The 17,072-nt window shown below is 46.6% G+C and overlaps 1 protein-coding gene across 2 annotated transcripts in view; it reads right to left on the bottom strand.

The window, feature by feature from the left end:
* Window positions 1-3,538: 3,538 nt before the first annotated feature.
* The window catches only part of PPP1R16A (protein phosphatase 1 regulatory subunit 16A), a 79,038-nt gene continuing 65,504 nt past the window's right edge, over window positions 3,539-17,072 (bottom strand). For both annotated transcript variants that reach the window (XM_089518156.1, XM_089518157.1), the window contains exons 8-11: window positions 16,284-16,359; window positions 14,513-14,642; window positions 14,210-14,366; window positions 3,539-8,211 (exon numbers count right to left, since the gene is read on the bottom strand). In XM_089518156.1, the coding sequence (XP_089374282.1) occupies window positions 7,807-8,211; window positions 14,210-14,366; window positions 14,513-14,642; window positions 16,284-16,359 (768 nt within the window). In that variant the 3' untranslated portion in view covers window positions 3,539-7,806. The remainder of the gene's footprint in view (window positions 8,212-14,209; window positions 14,367-14,512; window positions 14,643-16,283; window positions 16,360-17,072) is intronic.

The following is a 17,072-nucleotide window of genomic DNA, read 5'->3' as shown; positions in this document are numbered from 1 at the left end:
TTCTGGGTCAGAGGAGTTTACCACATAGGGTCAGTTCGCATTGGTCGATGCGTATTTGCATTATATTGCATTGGTGTTCCACACCTGTGAGCTCAGAATACGTATTGACCAATGCGATATAACGTGAATACGCTTTGGCCAATGCATATTCACGGCTGGGTTCCGAACTGAAGGCAGCCGGCTCCTCCGTTTTCCGAGTACGCTAAATTAGGGGATCGGGCTGGGGAGCAATTTCCCCACTGACCGTCGAGATAAAGCAGAACCCTTTTGTGTGTGTGTGGGGGGGAATGTACAGTGGATCCTTGTTATACGCTGGGGTTTGGTTCCAAGATCCCCCGTGTATAACAAAATCCGTGTATGCTCAAGTCCCATTAAGTAGAATGACATAGCAAAATGGTGTCCCTAATAAAAAATGGAACATCAAGGTAAATGTATACTTTTTTGGAACATTTTCAAACCGTGTATGCTTAAATCCGTGTATAAAAAATCCGTGTATAAGAAGGGCCGACTGTATATGTATATGTGTGTGTAAGCATACACATGCAGCATTACACTTTCGGCTGCTCCACAGTTTGTGTGTGTGTATATATATATATATATGTGTGTGTGTGTGTGTGTGTGTGTATATATGTCTGTCTGTCTGTATATATATAAGTATGTATGTATGTATTTATGTGTGTGCATACACACACACACACACACATATATACAGATGGTGCATACCACTTTCGTAAGTGGCCAAAGGCAGCAAATCTCGCGATATACCGCGCTAAACAGTGACCTCATTCTTCACCCTGGAAGTTAAAAATGTTGCCCTGTTCAAAGCCCCACAGAGCATGTGCAAGGCTGCCAATGCGCATCGGCCAATACACATTGTATTGGGCTGGTGTGGTGATCCAATCTGCACTTGCCTCACTTTGCCTGAATACGCATTGGCCGATTCGCAAAACCTCGATTCGGAAGGCCGCCCAGGTGTGAATGAACGATGCGATATGACGCAAATACGAATTGGCAAAGCGTATTCAGAGAGCGCGAGTGTGAATGAACGATGCAATATGACGTGAATACGAATCGACCAATGCGAACTGACCCTACTTCTGTGCCCTGTGTGGTAAGGTCCCTAGTCTCTGGAGCAGCAGAAAACAAGCTTGCTCCCTCCTCAATATGACACCCCTTCAAATATTTAAACAGGGCTATCGCATCAGGACAAGTGTGGTTCCAACATACAGGGTCTTGACCCTGGGCTGCTGGTTCAACCTGCAAGGCCTCCTCCTCTGTCTGACCATCTCTCCTATCACCTGAAGGGTGCAAATTCCTTGAGTCAATGGCCCTTTTCTAGAGGACTGGGGGAGGCTGACTAAGCCCAGGAACCCAGCTCAGCAATTATTTGGTCCCTTGGAGGCAAAGGTCTGTGGGACAGTCCTGGCTTTGTTTTCCTCCAGCCAGGCTTGGCCTGATTTCCTCTGAATGCCAGTCCAAAGGAGATAATTGCAGAGGAGCAAATAAGCAGAGCAGCTGACGGAGCATCATCTCCAAAGGCATCCTGGGTTTCCAAACCCTCCAACTGTCCTGATTCGGAAGGGACAGTCCTCCTTCGTCCCACTTTCTTTCGACTGCATTTAAAAGGTCCTAGTTTCTCTCTCATTGCCCCCCCCCTTTCCCTTCATCCTCTGCTTCTTTTCCATTGCTGCAAATTAAGTTTAAAGTGCAGTAGTAGTTTGCACTCAGTTAACTTGGAGAGGAGAGTAGGAGGCAGAATCTTGAAAGAGTTGGAAGGGATCCCAAAGGGCCATCCAGTCCAACCCCATTTTGCCATGCAGGAAATCACAATCAAAGCATCCCCATTGACAGATGGCCATCCAGCCTCTGATTAAAGACCTCCAAAATAGGAGACTCCACCACAATCTCAAAGGGAGTGTGTTCCACTGTCGAACAGCCTTTACTCTCAGAAGTTCCCCCTAATGTTAAGGTGGAATCTCTTCTCCTGTAGCTTCCATCCATTGTTCCGCGTTCTAGTCTCTGGAGCAGCAGAAAACAAGCTTGTTCCCTCCTCAATGACATCCCTTCAAATATCTAAACAGGGCTATCATATCAACCTTCTCTTCTCCAGGCTAAACATACCCAACTCTCTAAGTCTTTCCTCATAGGGCAGTGGTTCCCAACCTTCCTAATGCCGTGACCCCTTAATACAGTTCCTCATGTTGTGGTGACCCAAACCCATGAAATTATTTTCGTTGCTACTTCATAACTGTAATTAAATAGGTGTTTTCCAATGGTCTTAGGCAACCCCCATGAATGGGTCATTTGACCCCCAAAGGGGTCCCGACCCACAGGTTGGGAACCACCGTCATGGGGCTTTATGGTTTCCAGATAGCCCACCATTTGGATGGCCCTCCTTTGGGCAAGCTCCAGCTTCTCAGCATCCTTCAGCTCTGGACATAAAAGAGAACTGATTCTCCTAAGACCCAGTCACAGGGAGTGCTTTGACTTTGTCTTTCTGCATGGCCAAAGAGAGTTATACTGGAATTCTTGCATCCATTGCTCCACTGTGTCCTAGTCTCCGGAGCAGCAGAAAACAAGCTTGCTCCTTCCTCAACATGACACCCCTCCAGATATTTAAACAGGGCTATCATCATATCACCTCTTAACCTCCTCTTCTCCAGGTTAAACATTCCCAGCTCCCTAAACTGCTCCTCAGAGGGCTTGGTGGTTTCCAGACCCTTCACCATTTTGGTCTCTGGACATGTCCAGCTTGACCACATCCCTGCTGGACTGTGCATGTAGTTGTGCATTCCTGCATGGCAGTGGGTTGCACTGGATGACCCCATGGGGTCCCTTCCAACTTTATGCTTCTCAGAAGAGACTTGGCCAGGCCTTCTCTTCTGAGGAAGAACTCCTTGGCCCCCCCCACCCGGACCGTGTGCCTCCGAAGGAACAGCATGTGCCATGGAGCTGGCCAGACTAAGCGGGACACACAGGTCAGCTGCCACCCTTTGCCTTGGCGCAGGCCATGACGGATTCTCCTCCAAGCTCCTCAAGCCAAGGATGACTCTCACATTTTCTGACAGCTGTCATGCTCCCTTCCAAAGACAGCTGGGAAAGCATGGTCTGTCACCTTTTTGTCCTTCCACTGGAAAATGAAACCAGAGCCTGTGACTTTCCTTTCCATCACGAGGGTCTCTCCGTCTCCTTGGAAGAGACTGGCATGCTGCCATGCCTGCAAAGGGAGATGGCCAGAGAAACACTAAGGCTCCTGCTAAAGCTTATGGGTCCTTTATTGATGTCATCCGGATCTGTGCACTTGCTCATGGGTTTAAAAACTGAATAATGCAGAAGGGCAAAGTCAACACCACAAACCTAAGTGCAAATGGAGCACTGCTGTGTCCCAGGCTGAGAAGCTCCCTCTGCAGTCTATCTGGAGAGAGGCAGGCCTTGACCGAGAGCACAGCGGTGTTGCAAGAAGTAGCCCTCTTAGACTCTTGCCTCATGAAAAGGAGGAAGGGAGGAGGAAGTGGGGAAAAAGAGAAAGAAACATGGCAGCATCTTTAAGGAATATTTGCTTTTGATTATTGCATGAGCTTTCAGAGGTATAAATCCACTTCTTTGGATACAGTTTGTTGTTGTGGGCCTTCTATGCATTGTTTCTGAGTTATGGCGACTCCTATCATGGAGTTTTCCTGGCAAGATTTGTTCAGAGGATGTCTGTGGTTGCCTTCCCCTGAAGAGGCTGAGAGAGTGTGACTTGCCCAATGTCACCAAGTGGGTTTCATGGCCGAGCTGGGAATCAAACCCTGGTCTCCGGAGTCATAGTCCAGTGTTGAAACCAGTATGCCTCAATGGTTCTCTTTTTGGATGCTATTTGCTGTTAACTGACCTCGAGTTGATCTCGACTCATGGCGACCCTTTGGATGAGACGTCTCCTAGACCCCCTTGTCCTCCATTGCTCTGCTTAGTTCCTGCAATAGTGACCTCCTTAATGGAGTCCATCCTCCATCTTGTATGTGGCCTTCCTCTCTTCCTCCATCTTTCCCAGCATCATTGTCTTTTCCAATGAGTCCTTCCTTCTCATGATGTCTCCAAAGCACATGGCCCTAAGTACAATTCTCTCACTTTGGTCATCTTGGCTTCTTCCAGGGAGGCTTCTGGCTTGATCTGCTCCAGGACCCATTGGTTTGTCTTCTTGGCCATCCATGGGGCCCTCAGCCCTCTTCTCCAGCCCCACATCATCTCAGCTTTAATGAATTTTCTCCTCTCTTCTTCTAAACCATCCATCCATGGTAATAGGGAATTACAACAGCTGGTATGATTCTGACTTTTGTGCTCAGTTGTGTATCTTTGCATTGTAGGATCTTATCTCGTTCTTTCATAGCTGTCCTTCTCATTCTTAATCTTCTGATTTCCTGACTGCAGCCCCCATTTCTATCAATGTAATTCTTTTACTCTTTCTATTTCTTCATTGTCGAGGCTGAATGTGTGTAAGTTCTCTGTGGTCATTCTTTTGGCTTTCTTTCTGTTCAGCAGTAAGTCTGCCGTTGCACTTTCTTCCTTGATCTTCCTTGGTAGTTGTTCCAGGTCTGGGAGGTTTTCTGCTAGGATTATGGTGTCATTTGTATATTTTAGATTGTTGATGTTCCTTCCTCCTATTTTCACTCCTCCTTTTTCTGTGTCCAAGCCTGCTTTCCTTACAATATGTTCTGCATACAATTGAACAGACAGCGTGATACAGCCTTGTCTGACCACTTTCCCAATATAACTGTATAAATGTGCTTTATCCTTGAGACCTTAATACCATTTGGATGAAGTCCCTAGTGGCATTAAGGTCTCAGGCATAAAACATATTTGTAAGTTTTGGGAGTGGGATAGAATGTAATAGGATCTAGAAGGATGCAAATTATGCCCCCTCGCCCTTTGGATGCTTAAGCAAAGCTGCTTCTGCTCTCTCTACAAGGGGGCATCTCTTCTCGTATTATTATTATTATTAACCTTTATTTATAAAGCGCTGTAAATTTACACAGTGCTGTACATACAATCTTTTTAATTGGACGGTTCCCTGCCCTCAGGCTTACAATCTAAAAAGACACGACACAAAAGGAGAAGGGGAAGGGGATGAGGGCCAACAGTTCTTCTCTACCTCCCAGGCCTGGATCAGGGGAGATGGACTGGAGGGAGGACATAGCAATACAGGAAATGATTTTAGGCACAATCCCTGCTAAATGAAGACCCTGGATATTCATGGCCTGACACTGAAACAGGTGGAAGATGCACCCAAAGAATACAGGACATGAACACAGGATTTTCCACAATTCCATTGGTGTATCTAGCAACTCTGTAAGCTGTATGCTTAGAATCAGAGTTGGAAGAGACCCCAAGGGCCATCCGGTCCAACCCCTTCTGCCATGCAGGAACTCTCAGTCAAAGCATTCCTGAGAGATGGCCATCCAGCCTCTGTTTAAAGACCTCTAAGGAAGGAGACTCAAACATACTCTGAAGTGTGTTCCTTACTATCAGGAAGTTCCTCCTAATGTTGAGCTGGAATCTCTTTTCCTGGAGCTTCCATCCATTGTGTCCTATTCTCTGGAGCAGCAGAAAGCAAGCTTGCTCCCTCCTCAATATGACATCCCTTCAGATATTTAAACAGGGCTATCTTAACCTTCTCTTCTCCGGGCTAATATAATACTTATATTATATGTTTATATTATATATTACAATATTTTCAAGCTGTGGATAGTTGAATCCATGGATAAAAAATTGGCAGATACTGAGGGCTGACTGTATTGAAAAATGGATGAGGGAAAGCTAGCTCCAGGAGCTGCTTTTGCTGTGTCTTCCTGCATGGCAAGGGGTTGGATTAGACGGCCCTTGGGTTCCCCTCCAACCCTGCAATCCTATGAACTTGACTGATTTATTGGAGATGTACTTTTTGGGAAGAGAAGCAGGAGTCACTGAAAACTTCATTCGGTGTTTGGTCTTTCCAGCACCTACCTCTGTTGCTTCCCACCCCAAAAAGGGTTGAGATGGATGCTTAAAGAGGGTGATATAGCTGTGACAGGATTTTGGGATTAAAGCAAGAAATTTATGAAGTTAATCAAGAGATAAAATGAAGAATCTTGCTTTAGGTAATGGAAAGCAGAGCCCTGGTGGCGCAGTGGTTCAATGCCTGCACTGCAGCCATTCACTCAAAACCACAAGGTTGCGAGTTCAAGACCAGCAAAAGGGCCCAAGCTCGACTCAGGCTTGCATCCTTCCGAGGAGGGAGCTAAAATGAGTACCCAGACTGTTGGGGGCAAATTAGCTTACTTGCTGTTCACCGCTATGATCTTTGGAATAGCGGTATATTAATAAAATGAATTATTATTATTAATGGCCAGATGTAAAATATGAAAGACAATTAATTGTAGCAATTTAATTCCATTTTAATATAACATTTTGTATGTTTTTAACTGTATGGTGTTTTTTTTAATGTTGTAAGCTGCCCTGAGTCCCAGCTTTGGGAGAAGGGTGGGCTATCAATCAATCAATCAATCAATCAATCAATTATAGAAAAGCAATGCTAGTTGGAAGTTAGAATGTTTGGCCAATGCAGATGTAAATGATTTTGGGGATGCAACGTAAATATGTGTGTGTGTGTATGATGTTTTTAAAGATGCGTTAAGAAAAATTAATTAAAATATTTAACCAAAGAGACCAGTCACTAGTTTATTGCCTTATCAAGGAGGAGGAGGAGGAGGAGGGGGAAAAACTCCATAAGGTTTAAAAACACAGTTAGGAAAAAATACACTCTGCAAAATTTTTCAGAAAAAGATTTTAAAGACAATCGAACAGGAGAGAGTAGAAAATTCACGGCTCGCAAAAGCCACCATAATGGGGGGAATGTAAAAAAGGAGGAGGAAGAGGAGGAGGAGAGGGCAGGAAAACACGATTGCTTCAAGGAAGGGGCCTTCAAACCGGAGCGCTCCGTACAAAATGTTGCAGAAGCTTTTGCAGAGAGAGTCCCTGCAGCCTGAAATGGGGATGCATCCTTTTTTGGACTACAGTTCCCAGTGTCCTCCATCTTATCTCCCCTTCTCTCCTTCTGGGGGGGAGGGTTAGAAATGGGGTATGATGCCCCCCTCACCCAAAGCCCCTCACCTTTAATTCATTTGTAAGATACTGAAAGTGGAGCACAGATGAGGGAGAGACAAAACACAGGGGTAAATCGGAAGAGAGGTTACGCCACAGGAGGTATCAGCCCCTCCATGTGCATCCCAAGCCTACCTCCCACTCATTTATGAAGCCCCTGAAGCCCCCATCCCACCACCTCCTGGGCTACAGGATTCACCCTGATCCGGTGGTGTTGGCATGAGGGGCAAAGGCAACGCCAAGTGACAGGACCAAACCAAAGCCTGGCTGTGCCGTCACGTCGTTCTCTTTCTTCCCTGAGATTCTCCTAGAGCTTGCCACAGCAAGGACTCTCAACGGCCGTTGTTTCCTGACACACAACCACAGACACACACAGAAGTGGCCTCCACTGGCCAGTTCCCAGAATGCACTGCAGAAATCTAGAAAAAAATGGCAGACGGGGACCCATAGTTTTGTTAAGCCACGTTTTCTGTGCTGGTGAGGAAGGACACTGTGGGTGAACGCAAGGGTTGCCTCTGGCTTCACGCCATGTGGCTTCCAACCCATTGTCTCCTCTGCCCCCCAGGCCAAGGTCTCAGGGGTGAGATCCCTGTGTCCAGCCCAGTGGACACAGCCTGTGGGGGAGTGGGGTGGATCTGCCAGCCCTCGTTCTGTGGGCACAGGGCAGGATGAGGTCCCTCTTCACGCTCACATGAGCTTGCAGCAACGCTTCTTCTCGGCCGGAGTCTCTTCCGCTGGCGCAGTCAGCTTGAGGAGCGGGGGGTCCCCACTGGCCACTGTGAAATAAACTGAATTGCGTTCTGAGTCTGGGAGAGGGCCCTCACCAGGGCCCAGCGGGAAATCCTCTGAATGATGCCTCTGGAGCTTGGCGGCTGCCCGCTGGCGCTTGAGGTCAGCAAGTGTGTGCCGGGCCTTCTCCTTGCTGAGTTGGGCAGCGGCGGTGGCTTCATCTTGTGTGGCCAGCTGGTAGGAAACGCTGCGGTCCAGTCGCTTGGAGTACAAGTGCCGGGGGTGGGCCGTGCCGTTGCGCTCTGACAGCTGCTCCGTGTCCTCAGATGCTGGCGCCTCTGCCTCTGCCTCCGCTTTGGGCTCCTGTTGGGGAACAGAGAGGGTGGGTGAAGGTGAGAAGAGTACTGCAGTTTGCTTCCACACACACAGAGAAAGCTACTCATGCCTCAGGCTGTTAGTGGGTCCCAGGCCCTGGCACCTTTCTTTCCCACATCCCTTCTCCAGGTCAGCCAAGGAGACCTTGCACCAGTTCAGAAAAGCAGGCAAGATGGAGGGAGCTGGGGCAGAGAGGAGAACCTATGGCTCCTGAGTCTTTGGGGGGCAACTCTTTCACTTTTCCTGGAGTAGGGTTCCTAGCACGCTCCTTTTTGCCTGATTTAAAACATGGGAGTAGGAGAATATCTGAAGGGATGCCATACAAAGGATAGAGCCTGCTTGTCTGCTACTGCTCCATAGAATAGGAAGAGAACCAGCAGATGCAAATTATAAGCAAAGAGTTTTCACCTAAACACTAGGAAGAAACCTTTTTTTCACTTTAAGAGCTGTTTGACAATGGAAGACACTGCCACAGAAGATGATGGACTCTCCTTGTTTGGAGGTTTTTTAACTGAGGTTGGATGGCCATCTCTCAGGGATGCTTTAGTTCATTAAAAAGTAAAGGTAAAGGAAGTCTCTTGACATGAATATCTAGTTGTAACTGACTGCAGGGGACAATGCTCATCTCTGTTTCTAAACCGAAGAGCCACCGTCTTCTGAAGACTGCTCTGGTGGTGACTCCACTGAACGCTGTTACCTCCCCACTGAGAAGTGGTACCTATCTATCTATTTGCACTTGCATGCTTTCGAACTGCTAGGTTGGCAGAAGCTGGGACTAGTGACAAGTGTTCACCCCATTATGCAGCACCTGGGTCTGCCAACCTTCTGATCTTCCAGTCATCAGAATTGGTGTCTTAACCACTAAGCACACTTACCTAAATGGACAAACTACCCTCAACTCCCACCCGGGCTAATTGTGTCCTGTTTACATGAAGCAAGGGCAAAACCCTGAATCTGGTGCAGACTGTCTTCATGACACCTGTACCTGATTTGGGACTTCCTCCCCCTAACCTTCATTTAAATAACTCACCTTTTGCTGCAGGTTTTTGGCTCGCGACAACGGTGGCTGCCTTCACTCGTGGTCCCTGCAAGCTACCTAGTACCACAGCTGCTGGTACGAGATGCTCTGAGGTCAGAGGGGAAGAGGAGGTGGGCCAATGCCATCGGGCCTCCCTAAAGGAACTGAGCCCTTCCCAGAAGGCATCCGACTCCATCCTGGCCTCTGAGGGAAAGAGAGGGTGGGCCAATGCCATCAGGCCTCCCCAATGCCATCGGGCCTGTCCTTAAGAAACAGAGCCCTCCATCCAATCCATCTACCTGGTCCAGGCCTCAGAGGGAAAGATGAATTCCAGGACCTAATCCCCTTCCCCACAACCATTCCCTTCTCCTTTTGTGTCGTGTCTGCTTAGACTTTAAGCCTGAGGGCAGGGAACCGTCTAATTAAAAGATTGTATGTACAGTGCTGTGTAAATTTACAGCGCTATATAAATAGAATCATAGAATCATAGAATCGTAGAGTTGGAAGGGACCACAAGGGCCATCCAGTCCAACCCCATTCTGCCATGCAGGAAATCACAATCAAAGCATCCCCATTGACAGATGGCCATCCAGCCTCTGCTTAAAGACCTCCAAGGAGGGAGACTCCACTACACTCCGAGGAAGGCGTGTGTTCCAATGTCAAACAGCCCTTACTGTCAGGAAGTTCTTCCTAATGTTGAGGTGGAATCTCTTTTCTTGTAGCTTGCATCCATTGTTCCGGGTCCTGTTCTCTGGAGCAGCAGAAAACAAGCTTGCTCTTCCTCAATATGACTTCCTATCAAATATTTAAACAGGGCTATCATATCACCTCTTAACCTTCTCTTCTCCAGGCTAAACATCCCCAGCTCCCTGAGTCATTCCTCATAGGGCAAGGTTTCCAGACCTTTCACCATTTTAGTCGCCCTCCTTTGGACACGATCCGGTTTCTCAATGTCCTTTTTGAATTGTGGTGCCCAGAACTGGACACAATATTCTAGGTGGGGCCTGACCAGAGCAGAATAGAGTGGCACTGTTACTTCTCTTGATCTAGACACTATACTTTTATTGATGCAGCCTAAAATTGCATTGGCCTTTTTAGCTGCCGCATCGCACTGTTGACTCATGTTCAACTTATGGTCTACTTGGACTCCCAGATCCCTTTCACATGTAGTTTCATTCAGCCATGTGTCTCCCATCCTATATCTGTGCATTTCATTTTTCTGCCCTAAGTGCAGTACCTTACATTTCTCTGTGTTGAATTTCATTTTGTTAGCTTTGGTCCAGCTTTCTAGTCTATTCAGATCATTTTGAATTTTGATCCTGTCCTCTGGAGTATTAGCTATTCTTCCTAATTTGGTGTCATCTGCAAATTTGATAGGTATGCTCCCAATTCTGTCATCCAGGTCATTGATAAAGATGTTGAATAACACTGGGCCCAGGACAGAGCCCCACTGGACACCCCACTGGTCACTTCTCTCCAGGATGAAAAGGTGCCATTGCTGACCATCCTTTGGGTTTGGCTGGTCAACCAATGGCAAATCCATGTAACAGCTGCCTTGTCTAGTCCACATTTTACAAGCTTGTTTGCAAGAATGTCATGGGAAACCTTGTCAAAGGCCTTACTGAAATCAAGATATACTACATCCACAGCATTCCCTTCATCTACCAAGCTGGTCATTTTATCAAAGAAAGAGATAAGGTTTGTCTGGCATGACTTCTTTCTCTGAAACCCATGTTGAGTTTTTGTGATGATGGCATTGCCTTCTAGATGTTCACAGACTCTCTGTTTAATGATCTGCTCCAGAATCTTTCCAGGGATTGATGTCAGATTAACTGGACGGTAATTGTTGGGATCCTCTTTTTTCCCCTTTTTGAAGATGGGGACAACGTTTGCCCTCCTCCAGTCTGCTGGGATCTCTCCTGTTCTCCAGGAGTTTTCAAATATGATTGCCAATGGCTCCGATATTACATTTGCCAGTTCTTTTAATACCCTTGGATGGAGTTCATCTGGTCCCGGAGACTTAAATTCATTTAGATTAACAAGGTGTTCCTCTACTACCTCTTTACTTATTCTGTGCTGAAATTCCCCTATTCTGTCCTCTGCTCCATTATCCTCAGGTTGAGCACCCTTTGCCTTTTCTGAGAAGACTGAGGCAAAGAAGGTGTTGAGTAATTCTGCCTTTTCTCTATCTCCTGTTAGCATTTTGCCATCTTCTCCACGCAGTGGCCCCACCGTTTCCTCCTTCTTCCTTTTGCTGCGGACATATCCAAAAAAGCCCTTTTTGTTGTCTTTAACCTCTCTAGCAAGCCTGAGTTCATTCTGCGCTTTAGCTTTTCTGACTTTACCCTACACATGCCTGCTATTTCTTTGAATTCCTTTTTTCTGATTTCCCCCTTTTTCCATTTCTTATACATGTTCTGTTTCAAACTTTGCTCGGTTGAAAGTTCCTTAGTCATCCATCCTGGTTTCTTGAGACATTTCCCGTTTTTCTTTCTCACTGGAACTGTTTGAAATTGTGCCTTCAGTATCTCCCTTTTGAGAAACTCCCATCCGTCCTGAACTCCTTTATCTTTTAGTATTTCTGACCATGGAATCGCCCTCAATACTTCTCTAAGTTTACTGAAATCCGCTCTCCTAAAGTCTAGAATGTGTGTCTGACTTTGCCTGGCTTCTCCTTTCCATTGTATAACAAACTCCAGGAGAACATGGTCACTTCCACCTGAGGATCCCACCACTTGCACCCCATTAACCAAGTCATCCTTGTTGGTTAGGATCAGATCTAAAATAGCTGACCCCCTTGTTGCCTCTTCCACCTTTTGGACCATGAAATTGTCTTCCAGGCAAGTGAGGAATTTGCTAGGCCTTGAGGATTTTGCTGAGTTTGACTTCCAGCAAATATCAGGATAGTTGAAGTCGCCCATCACTACTACATCTCTCCTTTCTGACTGTGTGGTCATCTGTTCTAGAAAGGCATCATCCAATTCCTCAGTCTGACTTGGGGGTCTGTAGTAGACTCCCACCGTAACACCCTTGTTGTTTCCCTCCCCTTTGATTCTTATCCAGATGCTCTCCACCTGGCTTCCATGATTGATGTCCAGGATCTCTTCACTGGTGTAAATATCTCTGACATATAGTGCTATTCCTCCTCCTTTCCTGTTTGGCCTATTTCTCTTAAATAGGTTATATCCCTCTATTTCCACATTCCAATCATGAGACTCATCCCACCAGGTTTCAGTGAGGCCTATTATATCATATTTGCTTTGTTGTACTAGGAGTTTGAGTTCATCTTGCTTATTTCCCATGCTCTGTGCATTAGTGTAGAGACATCACAGACCATGGGTCCCATTTACTTGCTGCCTGTGCAAGTTTTTTTGCCTCCCACTGTTGGGTCCTTGCACTGTTTGCCTTGTTTCCTCTATGTCAGTTTGACTATTTTCGCCATCCCTTTCGCCTTCCTTAATATTGTCTCCCTTCCCCTCGGAACTCAGTTTAAAGCTCTCCTGATCAAGTTCTTGAGACTGTTGGCAAAAACATTTCTTCCAACTGGCGTGAGATGCAACCCGTCCGTTGCAAGAAGTCCCTCCTCATGGAACCGCAGCCCATGATCGAAGAATCCAAATCGTTCTCGGAGGCACCATCTGCAGAGCCAGTTGTTCACATCTGCTATTTTCCTCTCCCTTCCTGGACCCTTCAACTGGCAGAAGAGACCAGATGACCACCTGTACATCCATTCCTTTCAGCTTCCTACCAAGCGCCTCGTAATCCCTTTTGATGTTCTGAATGCTGTGTCGTGCAGTATCGTTGGTTCCCACGTGGACCAAAAGGAAGGGGTATTGGTCAGTAGGCTTGACCAGTCTTGTCAGCCTCTCTGTCACATCACGGATCTTTGCCCCTGGGAGACAACACACCTCTCGAGACTCTTGTCAGGCCTACAAATCACTGCTTCTGTACCCCTCAGCAAGGAGTCCCCCACTACGACCACACGCCTCCTCCGAGGCTTAGCAGCAGCTGTTCCCTTGGGTGGGACGCTCAGGCTTGCCTGCTCTGTCCCTGAAGTCTGTCCATGCTGCTCTTCTTCATCCTCCTTGATAAGGGAAAGAGCTTCGAATCGATTCTCTAGCTGCAAGTTCCCCGAACAATCCCTTCTTGGCTTACTTCTCTTTGTGACATTCCTCCACCTGTCTGCCTCCTGTGTATGTGAACTGACCTCCTCGGCTCCAGCATCTTCCTCTGCGTGGTATTCGTCCAGGATTGTTAGTTCTGTTGTGTCCAGGAAATCCTCCTGCTCCCTAATATGATGAAGTGTAGCTACTCTGGACTCCAACTGCTGCACTTTCTCCTCCAAGAGTGCTACCAACTTGCACTTGGTGCATGTGAAGTTCTCCACTTCTGTAGGCAAGAAGAGAAACATCCCACAAGTGTTGCAGGTGACTGCCGTGGTTCCGTCAGTGTCCATACTGAAAAGTCTTAGGAAATTACTGGGACAGGACTGTGGGCTTCCCCCTGAAAAAAAAATCTTCCAGAAAAACACCAATGTTAAAGCTCCTGATGTTTCAACAATTTGTGGCAGTGAGCTCAATCAACTCTGCCTCTGCTGTAGATTTCAATGGCTGCCCAGCTACCTCTCTCCTCCCCCTCTCTGTAGCAGGAACTGAGCTTAATAATAATAATAATAATAATAGAACGAGGTGTTCAGCATCAATAACAGAGCTGGGAACCTTGTTCTGACCTCACCAGTGATGCCAGGCGCTGAATGGGGACTATGTGGGAATGTAGCCACACGGTGTTCGCTACAAGAGCATAAAGTGCATAACAAAGTAGAGCAGGTAGGAAGGTTTACGGCCAAAATATTCTGGGGGCACCCTGAAGTATTCTGGCAAGTGATGACAGGGGCATCATCTCTCCCTCATACACACACACAAACACACAGATCTGAGCTGCAGAGCCTCAGGATCCACTCCAACTCACCGACACCCGTAGCTGAAGCTCAGCATCCGTCTGCCTATCCTCGTCCTCTGCCTCGCTCTCCTGCTGCTGCTGCCTCTGCCACACAATGGCCTCTTTCTCGTGCTCCTTGCGGTAGAGGTTGGTGCGCTCTGTCACGCTGACCCGCCGCACCACTTTCCTGAGGGGAGAAGGGAAGGTGGAGTAGGTTCGTGGAGGCAGGCCAGGCCCACAACCTGCAGGGAGCTTCAGTGCCCCAAGGGAAAGGGAATTGAGAGATGGGCTTCACTCCAGCCCATCATCTTGTCTCCCCTTTCCAAAACTCACCCTCGGCTCCCGGCGCTGGAGGTGCGGCGCTGAAGCAGTGACTTGTGTTTGTCATGAGATTTCATGATGGCGTCGTGTTTCTGCTTCAGTTCCATCAGCTTGGCGCGCACCTCCTCATCTGCGCAGACATCTGGAGGGCAGATGTGAAAGAAGGAAGTATCAGTATGGTCTAATGATATCTGTTGACTCTGGGAGAGAAAGACAGATCCCTTCACTAGGGCTGGGAAAAATTAGTTTTTTGGCACACAGCTCCAAGAATCCCTCAGCCAGCACAGTTGGCTGGGATATTACAAGACCTGTAGTCCAAAAAAGCAACTTTTCCAAGTCCTGCCCTGAGAAGATTCAGGTGTATCTACTGGCAGGGTTAAATAAGGTTTTGCACCCCAAATAAAATTCTGCCTCCTTGTGAAGTTTTTCTTCAGTCCCTGTATTTTCAGCATTGTAAAGCATAAAATGTTGAAAACTGTCCATATCTCCAACTCTTTTGTTTGTTGTACAGTGAACCCTTATTACCCGCTGGGGTTTGGTTCCAGAACCCTCTGTAGATAACAAAATCCGTGGATGCTTAAGTCCCATTAAATACAATGGCATAGCAAAAGTCCCTTTAAATACAATGGCATAGCAAAATCAAGGCTTGCTATTTGAAATTTATACTTTGAATATTTTCAAGCCGTGGATGCTTGAATCTGTGGGCCAACTGTATTTGCTTTCCCTTGGCCACCTTGCTTGCCTTCTTTCCTTTAGATGCCAAAACTCTTATTTGGTCATTTAGTTCAGGAAGGCATTATCTAAATCCTTAGTCTGACTTGGGGGTCTATAGTAGACCCCCACAATGACATCCTTGCTGTTTCTCACCTCCTTAATGTTTAACCAGATGCTCTTGACCTGGCTTCCAGGCTTTAAGTCATGGATCTCTTCACAGGTATCCGTGAAGCTTTCCTGTTTGGCCCATTTCTCTGAAATAGGTTATATCCCTCTATTATTACATTCCAATCATGAGATTTATCCCATCAGGTTTCAGTGATGCCTATTATATCACATTTGCTTTGCTGTGAGAAGAGTTAAAGTTCATCTTGTTTATTTTCTAAGTGCTCTATGCACTTGTGCAGATACATCTATTTGCCTCGTTCTCTGTATAACATTCAGGCAAAGATCTCATAACTCAGTTTCAGGCCCTCCTGAATTTCTAAATGTTATCAACTGACATTATTAAGTTACAGCAATGCTAGAAATTTGGGGACTGAAGGAAAATTTCATGGGGGGAGTGCAGAATTCTTATTTGGTGGGGCAATGCCTTCATTTTGCCCCCTGCTGTAAGTAGCTACATCCCTTTGTCTCCTGAAGTATTAAAATGTTAGGTGTGTAGACTATTTGGGGGCAGGGACTTAAATAAATTTGTTTATTTTGGTTCTATACAAACAATCGACAACTAGTGATAATGCAACCCTAGGGATCTGGCTGGCACTGGAAAGCTCCTCTCTCAGCCCACCTCAGTCCCTTCTGCCTCTTAAGACAGTGATCAGTGGCCCTATTGGTATCTTCCCCTCTCCAAACCAACCTTCCTCTGGGGATTTCCTTCTGGAACATGGTGTGCAAGCAATGCTCCTTTACATGGACTGCCTCATCTGCACTGCTGATATTGCTTCCAACCTGAGTGCGCTAAAGAAATGTGGATTCTTCCAGGAATGGGCAGATGGCAAGAGAGATGATGGTCTAGGAGAAGTGGGGTGGGATGGCAGGGGGACGGAACAGCGATGCGGAGATTACTCACCGAGGGGAGTCTCATCCAGCACCGACTTCCCATTGAGATCAGCCCCATGGGCCACCAGCAGCTCCACCAGTTGAATCTGCCGACAAGAAGAAATTAGTCTATTAATTTATTTGTTGCATTCATTTATATCCTGCCTTCCTCCTAACAATGGGACCCAAAGCAGCTAACAACATATTCAAAATACAGGTTAAACACTAAACCTGCTTCAGCACAACTAGCCAAATGTTTGGTTTCTCTAAAGGACAGATGTGAGACAGTGGACACTTGCAACGTATCACATTTTGTCTTGACTATTTGTGCTTGTGACTGATTAAGAATCAAAAGATTTGCAAAACAGGAACAAGCTTAGCAGTGTGTTCATTTATTAGTCTGTTCCTCTGAGCACTTCTTTAGAAAAATAACTAGAAGTTTACACGCTGTATTTACTCATCTAACGTGAATGTCTGCAGTACAACAGGCCAGACAGCTATGGAGAAGCATATATTGGTAGGAACCTAAATTTCATGGATATTGGCATCCTTAGAGATCAGGACATCCACAAAGTCCATCCTATGCTCTAGGAAAAAGAAGTCTCTCTTTGCTTTGCTGCCTGTGTTCTCATCAAGTGGCGATAACAGGGATATGAACCCAGAACTGTCTCTGAGCATCCGTCACCACTGAGCTCCCATGGGACAAGGCACACATAACTATTCTTTCTGCCAGGGCCTCAGGCTGACTTACTAGACCAGTGATTCCCAAGTCCTCCAAGTATTTTGGACTTTAACTCCACAGAAACTTTAGCAAGCTTGG

The sequence above is a fragment of the Sceloporus occidentalis genome, unplaced genomic scaffold (genome assembly GCF_023333645.1).
Source record: "Sceloporus occidentalis isolate IW3139 unplaced genomic scaffold, rSceOcc1.0.p SCAF_3, whole genome shotgun sequence".
In the NCBI taxonomy this organism is placed as follows: domain Eukaryota; kingdom Metazoa; phylum Chordata; class Lepidosauria; order Squamata; family Phrynosomatidae; genus Sceloporus; species Sceloporus occidentalis.
The sequence above is the reverse complement of the archived record's forward strand: the minus strand, read 5'-3'. Positions and strand labels throughout refer to the sequence as shown.